Below are 14486 nucleotides of genomic sequence, written 5' to 3'. Positions count from 1 at the left end.
AAGACGTGGGGAACATCCTACTGCCGCCCCCCCCCCCCCGACGGCCTGTTAACTTACAGATTGCTCTGGTCTTGTAGAAATGATTTAGTCATGTTGCCTGCAAGTTCATAAGGATCAGTTTGCATTGTTTTGTAGTCACTGAGAACCAGTTATTTAACACTTACAGCTCACAGCAGTTTGCAAATCACAAAGTGATTAGTAATATTACCAGTTCCGTGTGATCCAAACTGTAAAGTAAGAGGGATTAAAAAATGGAGTGTTACTGTATACCAATGACTTATATTACCATACTGCAGGTAATTCCATTGATTGCTTCATGATCGCTGTTTTGGCTGTCACACCAACCTTGTGCTTTGATGATTGCAGTCTGAAGCCTTTTGGTTTAGGCACAAATTGCCAATCTCCTCTACTGTAGACTGTCCTTAGAGGAATGGAACACCATGGAGTTATAACTACAGGTTGGCTGCTAATTGGAATCATAAAAAAATCAAAAGAAAATGTTCTTTTTGGATTTTTTTCTTGTTATCTTACACTGATATGTGCTGCCTTAGGGAAAATGTACTGCACAACCATATAGAACCATTGCACCATTAAGTCACTGGACCTCCATGGTGTCTACTGATAACCTTGGTGTTTAACAATGATGGATACATGAAACATCATTGGAAGTTTCTAGCGCAGTGTAAGAGAATGTTTTGGGTAGTAAAACCAATATTTCTCAGACACTTGAGGTCATGAGTTTCATTGTTCATTATAATAAATAAGTTTCACTTTTTTATGTAGTTGTACTGATATAGACTTCTGCTTTTAGCTGTCTGGAATTTCACCACAGGGCACTTTCAGAACAAGTCATGGGCATTATTTTTACACCATTTTCAATAAATGTTATATTGTAAATGTGGCATCATTGCTTTCTAAATGTAAGTTATATTTTAATATGTGATGTATCAGATATAAACATTAGCCAAAATTCAATGTTTTTACCAGTTTGCTGAATGCTCGAGGTAAAATTGTTCATATATCACTGCAGGTTAAGTGGAAAATGTCTGAGCTCTCCCAGTCACTAGCCCTCATTTATCTGCATGTCATTAGTAAGAACTGTCTGCATTGCTCTATAGAAACCAATGACTTTCACACTTTAATTCCTCAGCTGTCATATTTCACTTGCATTGAGATGGCTTGCTGTAGGACAGAACAATCAACTCAAAATATAAAGGCCAACTGACTTATAGCATTCATTAACATTAACAGGCATTCAGTGTAATGAGAAACAATAGGGAAAGTGCAGTGGGCTTAAAGGATAAGTGCACTTTTTAAACAAAGTGCACTTATCCTCCCCCCCCTCCTAACAGATTCCACTCTCCCCCTTTGCAGATTCATACTTACCAAGATCCAACAGGCACATTTCTGTTACTGTTGTCATCCAACTCTGCAAGGCTCCCCCTGCGGGCCGCATTCTGCACATTAATCCCCACAATCTTCCATGGGGCTGTCTCCAGGCCGATGCGGCCATGAAAGGGAGACTTGCAGCTCTAAATTTCAAGAAACAGTGGAGTAGTGGCCCTCGGACCTTGGTAAGTACAGATCTGCAGAGAACGAGGGTGAGACCATTTAGGTCAGGGGAGATGGGCAAAATTAATAAGTATACTTTGGGGTCTATTCATTGGGTCGGCCGAACATGCTGAGCATGCTCGGCCGACCCGAAGCCACACGAAGCAGGCCGATGTACGGCGGATTTCAGCCGATGTACGGCTGATATCAGCCGTACCAGCCAGAAGTGAATAGCCGAACAGTGTTCGGCTCACTTCACTTCTGATCGGTCATTCACTCAGCTGCCCTTGGCAGCATAGTGAATAGACCCCTTTGTCTACGTACAACTTAAAAGATAAGTAGGCTTTCATTGAAAGTGCTCTTATGTTTCTTGTCCCCTGAACTTAAAGTAACCCACCGTCCCACGATCCAGTTGTATCCTGAAGCCTCAGCCTGCCACAATGTTTACATCCTGGGATAAGGATGCACCCATTCACTGGGAGGCAGAATTATAAGTTACATTCTAGACAATTCAGGCTGAGCATGTGATGAAAAATATTTACATAAGTATGTTGGAAACACACCAGCATATGCTGATATATATGATTGTATTATTTGTGTAATTATGTCTTTTGACCTGGTGCAATGTTAGTCTCTATGCTTATGCATACTTATCTATGATAGATACAGGAAGTTCTGTATGCTGTACATGCTGTATTCTGATATAATGTCCTTCTAAGTAAGTAAAACTTAATGCAGCATTCCTGAAGCTCTCAGTACTTCATCTAAACACATAACCAATAAAGTAGAGGTTACTATCAGTAAAAATCATGTCAAAATCTTCAATTGATCTAGAGATATAGACAGCTTTTATGCAGATCTTCTTGACCTTTCAACCTAACCCTAGGCCTGGCTCTCGGACCCTTTGTGATGTGAAAGCTAGCTTCACTGACCAGCAGGATGACTGGGAAGGCAAGGGTACGCTCAAGGAAAAATAAAGATTAGCATATATTTTCTAGCTGCCTATGTCTCTGGATCTACTAGATCATTTTGACATTTGGATATTTACTAAAGGTAACCTCTGCCTTTGAATTATTTGTCATTTTATTGGCTCAGTAATCTGACTGCGTGTGGCCAGCTGTAACAACCAATCAGATTAAAGGAGTTCTAAAGTCACAGCATAGACTATCCTGTTATAACATAAGCATTGTACATTTCTTTTGCTATCACATATAGGGTTTTTTTAGCCCCCTCTGTGATAGCAATAAAGTTAAGAGGAAAAAAAAAAACGAAAAAAATTTAAAGTTTCCCCCCCCCCCAAAATGTTTAAGTTACACATAAAAAAGAATAAAAAAATGTTTTTTTTAAAAAGTCCCCACCCCTACATACACGCATGTAAACATGCGTAAGGTGCGCATACCTGCGAAAACGACGATTGCGCCCATTACGCCGCACATGTTACATATCGCCGCGAACGTCGCAGTGAGAGCAATAATTCTAGGGCCATCAATCACTGATAACACTAAACTGATGAGCGGTAAAAGCTTTTAAAGCGTCGCCTATGGCCAATTTTGGGTATGCTAGTTTTTTGCGATTTCGCGAGTGCGCACGATTTTTAAGCTTGACATGTTTGGTATCTATTTACTCGACGTGACTCCGTCTTTTATATTTTACCAAAAATGGGTAATATTAGTTGTTTTATAACATAATGTAAAAACAAAACTTTTTTTTTTTCAAAATTTTCAGTAATTTCTCCTGAATATAGTAAAAAAAGAATGGTATAAAATTCATTTCAGTACTGTGTTGCATGACGGAATAAATGTCAGTCAAAGTACCGCAGCGCTGAATACTGAAAAATGGCCTGGATGGGAAGGGGGTCTAAACACCTGGTCTTCAAGCGGATAAAAGTAAGCTGATGTCCATCTGCCCATCACGTTTAACAACTTCCTGGATTCCCAGTGTGCTTTGCGTCTCTTGCCCTGTTGCTTGATGGGATTCACTCTCAATTTTTCAAGACTGCATATCCCATCATGCAATGCTTCCAGCAAGCATTGACAATGTTACATTGTTCAGACGCTGAGTTGTAGTTCATAAGGCAGGCTCTTTGAGAGATGTGACTGAAGAAAGGGGCATATTCACATGGCTGAGTGAAATTGTGTCAGTGCATTGAGGAAGTACATCCTATGGGCATTTTCAATTCAAGTAAGTTCACATACTTCTAGATCAATATGGTTATTAGGAGAGGGATAGAACTTATGGAAAATCAATATAGAAATACAGATTTATTTTTAGTATAGATACCCTTTAAGCTTTTTGTCATTTCAAAAAAGCCAAATTAATAATCATAGAAGATTGCAGAGTTATATTTACTGGTGCTGGGTCAGTATCGGGGGGCTATAGAATGAGGGACCTGACCCCAGATCCTCAGGAGGCAATAAAGAGCACGAAAGTGTATGTTTTTGTCCAAATCTGTGTTTGACCTGCCCAATCGTCCCTCTTCTTAAAGTGAAACTACATCATTCTATCCCTTACAGGCAAAGTAGGTGCCATCTTAGCCTCTATTGGGATTTTGGTGCTGCACATGTGATCAGCTATGACACCAGCCATTTGAGGGCTTGAAAGTTCAGTTGAGATCTGAGGCGTGTTCAGTTCCTTAGCCAAGCGCTGAGAAGCTGTTCTGCAGCACTTCAGTTCGCTGCAGCAGCTTCACTGAACGCTTCGGCTGCACAGTGCTAAGCAAAATGGCAGAGGATAATATTTTTGACAGCTGTTGTGGAACTTTGAGTCCCATGAGGCATTGCAAGACTGAGAGCCACAGCCATGACTCCCAGAGGCAGTGGCACGTTGGGATTTGTAGTTAAAGCACAGCTGGAGCACCGGAGTTGCCCACCCCTGGTCAGGAGGGAAGGAGAGTGGTCATATTGCACTAGTTCTCGGTCTCCAACAAACTGTATAAAAAAAATGCTTGCAAAATGACATTTCCCTCATTTTTTCCAGAATTAACTTGATACACGCAACCTAATTACTTATAATGTCACACGTATGTGGCTTCCAGCTCGTGTTCTGAAGTTGTTTGAGGTCACATAAGACATATGTCAGTCACAGAGCCTCTGAGATGAAGCAGAAGACAGGAACCTATCTGTCCCCAGATAAATAGAATGTTAGCAGCCAAGGCTGTTTGAGGTGACTGAGAAGGGCTGTTCAGTGACAAGGCCTGCGGTCATGCACAGTGGTGGCAGTACCTGCATTTAAGGCACAGCTAGGTTCCATCAGAAAGAGTTGCCAAGTCTGAATTTTTTTACACAAAAGAGATTGTTCCATCAGGAGAACCGCACCCATGGGTGCAGTGGCTCATCTCCGTGACTCTTAACATATAATTATTTTTGGTATAATAATAATAATAATCAAGAATACATTCTCCCGGGCACTCCTGAGGGAGGGGTGCGACGTTCCTGTCTGTTGTCTGTTTATATCAACCTCCATATTCCTTCACTCATTGTTTACTAGCGTCTACTGTCTCCATCATTTCCATCAGCCTATCATAGATCTCTCAACACGTAACAAATAATGATGTGTGAGTGGTTGCTGTCCTCTGAGAAATATTACTGCTATTGACAATGGAGTGGCTCCGTTTGTGCATGCTGAGCTAGATTGTAGCTGCTAGTAGCACACAGGCCTATAGTGCAATAAAGATGTGTCAGTTCTTTCTGTGCCCTTCCTAGATTGCTTTATGTTCTTGGTTTTTATACTGATTACGGTATATCATGGGTAAGCAACCTCGGCACTCCAGCTGTTGTAGAACTACAAGTCCCATAAGGCATTGCAAGACTACCACAGACTCCTAGAGGCAGGTAAGGTAGTCTCACCACAGCTTGAATGCCAAGGTGACCTAGCCCTGGATTATATGACAAACTTCCTCCCGTGCAAGATGAGTGTGGTCAGATTTGGCCAGACGTGCGGTTTGGGCAGGTAAAGAATAAAATAAGCGGTTGGGCAGTGGCTGGGAATCTCAGGAATCTGACTGCTGGCGCCCAACTTTTGAGAGTGTCAGGGCCATATCACATCACCGCACTGCAGTAACCAACCAATGCACTTTAGGTGTGCTGGTGTGCACAGAGCCATTTATGTTATATTACATCACAACACACCTCTGCCTTGCAGGTTGTAGTGTGTTACTGTGTGTTGTGCTGGGGTGCGGTACATAAAATGCAGCAGGTCCAATTTTAGGTGGATTGTGGCGAGTTAGGCAGCTCATATTAACATGTGACCTAATGCACATTAACACGCGTGTGTAAAAAACACACCTGAAAAGATCCTGACCAATGTGAATGGACCCTTAAAGTAGAACTGAAGACAAAGCTTTTTTTAGTTATGCATAGAGTATGGGAGGGTTTTAACCTCTGTCAGCTTTTTGTTTGCCTTCTGGGTCCCATCGGGGAGTCTTCTCAACAACAGGAAGTGAGAAAAATCTCTCCAAAGAGATCAAAGTCACCAGAACTAATTTCTCCATTGGAAGATTTCCCACCTATTCCTCCTCTGGTGATAACCCAAAATCTGGGATTTTTTTTTCTTCACTTTAGTGATAACGGTCACCAGGCTTCTCTAGAGACAGAGCCAACTGTGCCCGCCCCCTCCCCTGTCTGTCCCTTCAATGAGCACTGGAGGAATAAAGAGGGGAGGGGCCAATCCCTACAGGGAGCAGTGACCGACTGTCACTTTTGTCTGCAAGGAGTAGATCGTGAGCTGAGTGATCAGTGGTTTGTGATCCCTCAGCTCTCGATCAATAGAGTCAGCATGTAACATCTACAGTGTCACACTCCGGCTTTAAGTATTGGAAAAAGTACATTTTACTCTCCTAATACTTCTCCTTTAAGAATCAGTCCACCTGAAAGTTATATTTCAGATATAAGGCTGGGCACACACCTTACAACCATCGCAAGACTTTTGTCTTGCAATGGTTGTAAGGTAATTAAAAAAACGTACGATCTGCCTTTCTTGGACAGGCAGATCGTACTTGCGATGATCGCAAGCCCGTCCGATGACCGTAATGCCAAACGGGCAGTGTGCGCTTGAGCACACCGGCCCGCCCGACTTTTATCTTACGAACATCTTACTACACACCCGCCGAATCGTACGATTCTCGGCGGGTTTTGGAACATGTTCGTAAGATAAAAAGTCGTGCGACCTTACAGTAGTAGAGGTCGCACGGCTTCCACACACCTTACGATAATCGTACGATCGCGGGATTTCCCGCGATTATCGTACGATTATTGCAAGGTGTGTGGGCACCTTAAGTAGAGCCTGGTGGGGTGAGCCAGCCCTGGCGTCTTCTTTGATTTGGATACTCTAAAGGTGCCCATACACCTTGTGATCATTGGACGACACTTTTCGTCCGATGATCGAACCGCCGTACGATTTTTGTATGGTGGCCCCATCCTGCCCCGATTATTGCAAGGTTGGATCAGCGGTAATTAAAAGAAAGCACCTGGACGAATTGCGGTAATCGACCACACGTATTTTCGTCTGCGCATGTGCAGTGTAAATCGTACGAATTTTGACGTACGGAAATGCCACCAAACTTGCAAAAATTGTACGATCGACTGAAGTTTTCTAACCTACTGGTTAGTCAAAAGTCGATCAATTGTACAGTATTTGCTGTTGTACACTGCCCATCAACCGTACGAATATCGGCCGAAAATCGCAATCGCATACGAAAATTGGCTGATATTCGTGCGGTGTATGGGCAGCTCTACAGTGAGAAGATCTGTCTGCCATAATTCCCAACTCTGTTCCAGTTCACCTGGGAGTTTTGATGTTCCCACCAACCTTTGCAACAAGTAGTTTGAGAACCCCTCATAATGACCACATCAGGTGTGGACCCGGGAACTCAAGACCAAGGTGCACTTTAATTATATTAAATTAATATTATTATAATTTTTTAATTTTAATTGTTATTCTTTTCTTGCTGCATGATCTCCCCTTCTGTTATATGTGTGTATGTCAGCTGCTTCTCCTCCATGGGCCTCTTCTTACATCTAGGATCCTTCTTGTTTATCCAATGTTCCTTACATTTTCTGTTTCTTTTTCTTTCCTTCCTTCTATCTTTTTTCTCCCACTTCCCCATTACTTCTCAGTTTACACCCTCTGAACGCTCTTTCTGCGTCTCGGCCTTGGTTGGTTGCCTTCTGTGCCGGCATGTCCTCTGGTGATAATTACATGCCAGGACAGGTTTTCTGGGGTGTTGACTGGCACTCTGCCCACTTCAACATACAGATCGGGACAAGTACACGATGCTACCTAGCTGAAGAACTGTCACTCACTCCTAATTGTCTCCTAGCTCTCTCCCTTCTGATCCTCTCAGAGGGATTAACTGTTTCTAAAATGAAGACTCACACCTCTCGCTTCACTGTAATATAAGGTAGACAGATCTGTATAACTTGTGGTCTTCTATGCGTGGCGAGCTCGAGTTACACATTTTTTTTTTCCATTTTGGAATTTATTGAACTTTTTTTTGTTACCGGTGCTTGCTTACCTTTCCAATCAGCTTTTAGTAAAAACTCTGTTTCAGCATGCCAGTTATAGTTGTCACTGCTGGAAATAAAAATGTATCACTGCTTTGTTATACGCTCTTTCTGTTTAAATGAACCTATTATTTTCCCACACGAGACAGAGTAACAGGCCCACTACATAGCAGGCACTTTAAAGCAGAACTCTGGGTAGAAATTTGATGAACCTTTGCAGTGAAGGCAATCCACGCACTGCAAGCGTTAAGTGCTAGTTTTTGCCTAGGGACAATCTCAAGATTTCATTTAATTTTGGAATGAATGGAGAAAAAGCTATCTGTAAGGGGGTAGTCTTTCAAATAAACACAAATATGAGAAACATTCTTCCCAGTGACCATCACACTAATGTACCTTGAGCTGTAGATATAGTAATTATTAGCAGGACTTCCCCGAGAACTGAAAGTTATTTCACCTCCTTATTAGAACAGATGAGAAAGGCTCATCTATGCTGTATACTGTGCCTAAAGTTGGCCATTCAGTCATCATTGTTTCTGGTTCAGCCCAGGGGGTTCAACCCATTCAGCTCAGAAATACTCATATCCATGCTGCTAAGCATGGATGAGGAAATCTCCCTTGATGCCTATTGTATTCTAACAGCCAGCGCCTGCAGATTTCAGTAAACACGGACAGTGACAGTGAGCTGATTGGCTGCAATAACTGTCCAGTCGAACATTTTCAGCCCGACACCTTCGAAGTTGATTGAACAGTTGACTTTTGTTGAACTGAGGGGTGCTGGCAGGGCTACCCACTGTCTGAATTTTGTCCGTGTCGGGTATGGCCAATTTAAGGGAATATACAGCTTTGATATCAGCTTGCCCCTTTGGTAATAGGTAGCACCAAATGACACTTGATAGTTTTTTTTTTTTAGTCACTATACTGCCTCTATATTATATGTCTTCTGTTTTGATATTGGCATGCAACATATGTCTACAGTCCCTTTAATATGTGCCCTGTTAATGCTGCAGTATGTATTCAGCCATAATGTAAAGTGATATTAAATTCAAACGTTTTTTTAAGCTATTTCAAATGATGATGAAATCACTTACAATGGAAGCTGCTTCTTGATGCTCAAAAGTTTTAGTTCCTTGCAGAATCAGCTGGTCTGAGCACTGGTCCCGATATCCTGTTTTAGGGTGGCTCCTTTCCCTTTGCAGTGTCCTGTGGAGCCACCCCTATGTGTGCTAGTAAGGTGTGTGTGTCTCCACAAACATGCAGACACAGCAAGGCAAGTCACCCCTCCCCCCAGCTCCTCCTTCCTCCATTCATCCTTCTCCAAGCTAGTAAATGGACCTCTGCTGGAGTCTGCTCTGTCCTTTCTGATCTTGTACTGGACAGGAAGTTAAGGGAAGCCGAACTGAGAGAGTTGGAGCAGCTGTTTAGAAACATGACGACTGTAAGTGTTTGGGCAAAAATAAAATAAAAATATAAAGAAATATTGTGCTGGGCATTATATATTTGTTGGATCTGTATTCATTATTGAAAAAAAAGATTGAGAGTTTTTAATACTACTTTATTCATACTATTAGGGATTCCTAGTTTCTCTCCTCCTTGCTGTGTCCTGCTCTGTGTTCCCTCTGCCACAGCATCCAGCGGGGAGGAAAGAAACTGTCAAAGGAGGGCAGGAAGGAGAGCGTTGTGAGCATGTCACAGGAGGCTGAGCTCTCCTCCCGCACCGCCCTGCTCAGCCTCCTCTGACTGATCAGGATGGAGATTGGTGTGTGGGCAGAGACAGCTGTCACAGGAGACCGAGGCGGCGGTGAGGGGGAGGAGTCAGCTGTCAAATGAGACCAAGCTCTCCTCCCCGCACTGTCCGCTCAGCCTCCTGTGAGAGCCAATCCAGGATGGAGAGCGTTGAGAAACATTCAGCGATCAGTGATCACTGAATGTTTGTACATATGTAGATACATTTTATTGGGCGTGTATTAAACAAAGGAAGTAAGAAAGCAAGATTTCACATCCCAAATAGCAATTGTTAAATGTGTTACATATTTACCACCTTAGGGTGTGCTAGTACCAAAAGGGGAGGGGCTTTTAAGAGATACTATAAACTCTCTTGATATAAAAAAATTGAAATATTTATTAACATCACATAATTATAGAAAATGTTTGTACATAACTGGACATAGGGCGAGTTACTATGTACCAATTATAAATGAATAGGAAGTGCTCTACATCACTTCCTGTTCATTCATGACTGTGTACATGGTAACACATACTATATCCACAATTTATGAATGAACAGGAACACTCAGTATAGAGGATTCCTGTTTATTCAGTGCTGGGGCAGCAGAATTTACCACCTTAGGGTGTGCTAGTACCAAAAGGGGAGGGGCTTTTAAGAGATACTATAAACTCTCTTGATATAAAAAAATTGAAATATTTATTAACATCACATAATTATAGAAAATGTTTGTACATAACTGGACATAGGGCGAGTTACTATGTACCAATTATAAATGAATAGGAAGTGCTCTACATCACTTCCTGTTCATTCATGACTGTGTACATGGTAACACATACTATATCCACAATTTATGAATGAACAGGAACACTCAGTATAGAGGATTCCTGTTTATTCAGTGCTGGGGCAGCAGAAAAAAAGATTGAGGGCTCTGTGTCCGCAATCTCTTTTTCTATTGTAAAAGGGAAATATCAGGGGTCTGTTTATATCCCTGATAGTTCATTGAAGCCCCCAGCAGTAAAAATATTTTTTTATATAAAAAGGAAGAAATAAATAAAGAGATAAAATATAAAAACAATTAAAAGTTAAGAAAAAATAAATCAAATATTTACAAAAATGTAAAAAAAAGGTTAGGAAAAAAAATAATTTTCGGTGTCAGCCTGACATTTTTTCTATTTTTGGTTTCCGTTTCGGTTCACAAAATTTCATTTCGGTGCACCTCTACATATTAGTGTCATTCTGGCATCTCTGACATAATAGGTACTTGAGTACCTGATTACGGACTTCACTATCCTCCATCATTGTATTTACTGCTTTTCCTGCAGTTTCCCGTTATTTAGCTTTTTTAGATTTTGGGCTTTGAGGGGTTTTGTCTTATCTGTTGGATGAAAAATGTTTCTCTTTGTGTGAAGTGATGATAGTGTTACCAGCCACAGATAGTTGGGGAAAGATAAGATCAGTGGATCAAAACTTTACAACAATGAAAATCTATTTTCACTGTGTTTATGCAATTTAGGAAGGTAATTCTGCTATGTAAAGAGATATGTTTATTTATCTGGAGTTGAACTATGCTATTTTATTACTTTGCATCCCCCGTGAGGGCTAAAGCATAATTATCAATGTTACAACAAGGTCATTATGTGTCAATAATCACTGTGTAGATAAGGTCAAAGCCCTTAAAATTCCCTTCTCAGCCCTTTGGCAGAGCTGATGGTTTCCAGTATGTGAAGGGTACATTTTGCCCTCTGGGGACCAACGGGACAGATTTCCCGACACCCTCAGGTACGGAACCTTGTCCGGTCCCAGTGACCCCTATGACCTCATCATAAGTGAGGTCAGCGAGCGTGCCTTAAAGCACCGCACAGCATTCTTATCCCTTTAGGCGTATGGAGCAGGAACCATGCATCTGAAATTTGTGTACAGATATATGTTTAGATATATGTGTGTGTGTGTGTGTGTGTGTGTGTATATATATATATATATACTGTATATATATTTATATGTATGCAGGAGCGGCGCTTGTATTGAAAAAACAAAAGTTGTATCTTATAGCTATTGGGAAACCACGGAAGTCCAAATTTTATTGTATGCATGCATGCAAATCTGTTTCTGATCTAATGGGAATTTTTATAGCCTGGAATTTTGTTTTTCCTTTGTACTTCAGTGCACTGTGAACTTATAGAGTAAACTCCCGCTGTGACTTACAATAGATATATGAACAAATCTGCAGAACAGAAATAACTTTGCTTCTTCCAGTGAACTCATGGAAGAGTTTGTAAGAACTTATTTATAAAAGTATGCTAAGTAGGAACTTGTTTATCGTCCATAGTGGCCATTCAGATTCATTCTATTACAAACCATTCACCTGTGTTTTTAAAAATGTTTTTTATTACGTTTTAATGTGTGTTTGGTGCATTTCCTCATTTTAAAGAGGAACTCTAGGAAAACTTTTTCTTAACCCTTGCAGTAGGGCTACCCTCGCACTGCAAGGGTTAGGTGTTCGTTTTTGTCTAGGTAAAAAAATAACAAAGTTATACTTACCTGATCCTCTGAGCCGTTTAGCTGTGACAGCTCTCCTTCCAAGCCTGCCTCCTTTTATGCTGCAGCATTGGAATGTTCTTCAGCGAAGTCTATACACTGTGTATAGAATGGGATGATTTATGGGACCTTAGACCACTGCAGAGGAGGGGGAGAGACACTTCAGGGACCGGTCTAAGAACAAGTCAGCTGAGAGCATTTGGTGAGTATAACTTTTTTTTTTTAACCTAGACGCAAGGAGCAGTTAACCCTTGCAGTGGAGGGGTTAAATCCACTGCAAGGGATAATAAATATTTTTCCTGGAAAAACACACATTCATTTTACTGCACTAATAAACATGCAAAAAACTGCAAATCCACATCCAACAAGAGACTCTGTCACTGTAAAAAAAAAAAGGAAAGAGGTATGTTGCATGTGTGAAGTGCAGGCACCTAGAGGTACCTTGACATACCCGCAACAGCCTCTCAAACCTTCCAGTCATGGCCAGATCTCAGGCCGTACCAATGCTGAAGCTTGCTTGCATTTTACTGCCCCCTGCACATTCCTATTGGCCCACTGGAAGATAATCAGTCTCTGTGACATGCACATATGCCAAAAGGGAACCTGCTGATAGGAGAAGAGAAACGAGTCAGGAGAACTGTGGACTTAGTGTGTTGCTCCTATGTAATCAAAAATAAATGTTCTGTGCTTCAAAGCCAAATAGTGAATGAATAAATAAATATTGTGCATAAATAAGCCAATGTGTTTCTTGCAATGGCAAGTGTATGAATCTTCAAATCTAACACTCACAACATACAGTATAACTCCCAATGTGTTATGAATAATGATGATTATTGTCCATATAGAGCGCATGTGTCAAACTCAAGGCCCAGGGGCTGAATCCAGCCCACCAGGCCATTTCAGATCTAGGTATTAAGTTATTACTAAAATCAGTGATAATCGAATGCAGAGGGAATTATGATAAAGATTAGATACATTTATATAGTCTTACAGGCTCTTTGAGGGCAACCATAATGTTGATGCGGCCCACGATTAAATTGAGTTTGACACCCCTGATATAGAGTGTCCAATAGTATACTACTGTGCTCCGATCTTTGAAACGATGTGAAATTAACAAAGTGTAATAAATGTCCCAAGTGCACCACATCAGACCTACAAACAGGTCTCAATTCGCTTAAAGAATCTCTAACTGTTCCAATCCCATGGCAATCTTTCAAACTTAAATCGTTCCCCCCGGAAGTATGCATCAATATGTCATCACGGCCTTTTTAGTGAGATAAACATAAAACAGCCCATAGCGTAAAACCATTTAAAATTGGAAAATTCCTTTATCAAAAGTTTACTCACATTTTAAAAGACGTCAAGAAGCACCGCAGGACAGCTTCCTCTCTATATGTCTGTACCCTCTGTATATGTCTCTATACCTCTCTATATGTCTTCCCACTGGAACCTTGCTGTTGACCGCGTAAAACTCCACTCAGTGTCCGCCCTACGCGTTACGTTATCAATGGACTTCGTCTGGGGCTCCGAGTCGCAGACGCAGCTGGAAGAACATAAAGCTGACAGTCTCCATGGTGACAGGGGATGCTCCTATGCCCAAATTGGAGCACATAGCTATTGCTATTTCGCACTACAACCCTCAGTGACGATTAAGCTGATCGCTAGTATTTTTCAATTAGCCCGGTACATAATAAGAAGTACTATAAGAACGTCGTTCACAAAACCTTTGTATTCCTCTATTTGATAAATAAGCAGTATTATATATGTCTCAAATAAATTGCAGAACTCCAGGATCCAAAAGGGGACTCACATATACAAGTTCTATACATATCCAAATGTTAAAAGTGCATAACTATATGCAACTATAAATCTAAAATAGTGTCCACTAAAAACTGAATATAAATATGATGAATGAATGGACACATATAAATAAATCTAAAATACAATGCCTCTTCATAAACAGCCCCAAATTAATGTTGCTCCTACTTAATTGTGTGTTTAGCAGGCTGCAGGCTACTGTGTTCCTTTACTCTAACAGAGAAAGTGAAATCACCCTCCTGCATGTAAATGTTTGTAAAGTGCCGGGACAAGGCCCTTTAGCCCCCAAGGCAAGAGGCCCATGTGCGCCCCCCCCCCCCCCCCCAAAAACCACACACGAGCCAGAAGGTGTTTGG

The 14486-nt window shown here is 41.3% G+C and overlaps 1 protein-coding gene across 3 annotated transcripts in view; it reads left to right on the top strand.

Moving 5' to 3' along the window:
• Nucleotides 1-14486, top strand: part of RARG (retinoic acid receptor gamma) — a 127269-nt gene that overhangs the window by 672 nt on the left and 112111 nt on the right. The window contains exons 2-3 of one of the 3 annotated variants that reach the window (XM_018556229.1): nt 3580-3589; nt 6210-6250. The exons of 1 other annotated variant lie outside the window; for it this stretch is intronic. In XM_018556229.1, the coding sequence (XP_018411731.1) occupies nt 3580-3589; nt 6210-6250 (51 nt within the window). The remainder of the gene's footprint in view (nt 1-3579; nt 3590-6209; nt 6251-14486) is intronic. One more of the 3 variants, XM_018556230.1, reaches the window with a different exon arrangement.

This window comes from Nanorana parkeri, unplaced genomic scaffold (assembly GCF_000935625.1).
Source record: "Nanorana parkeri isolate BGI_ZX_2015 unplaced genomic scaffold, ASM93562v1 scaffold228, whole genome shotgun sequence".
NCBI lineage: Eukaryota > Metazoa > Chordata > Amphibia > Anura > Dicroglossidae > Nanorana > Nanorana parkeri.
Note: the sequence above shows the minus strand (reverse complement) of the source record. Positions and strands in the feature narration are given on the sequence as shown.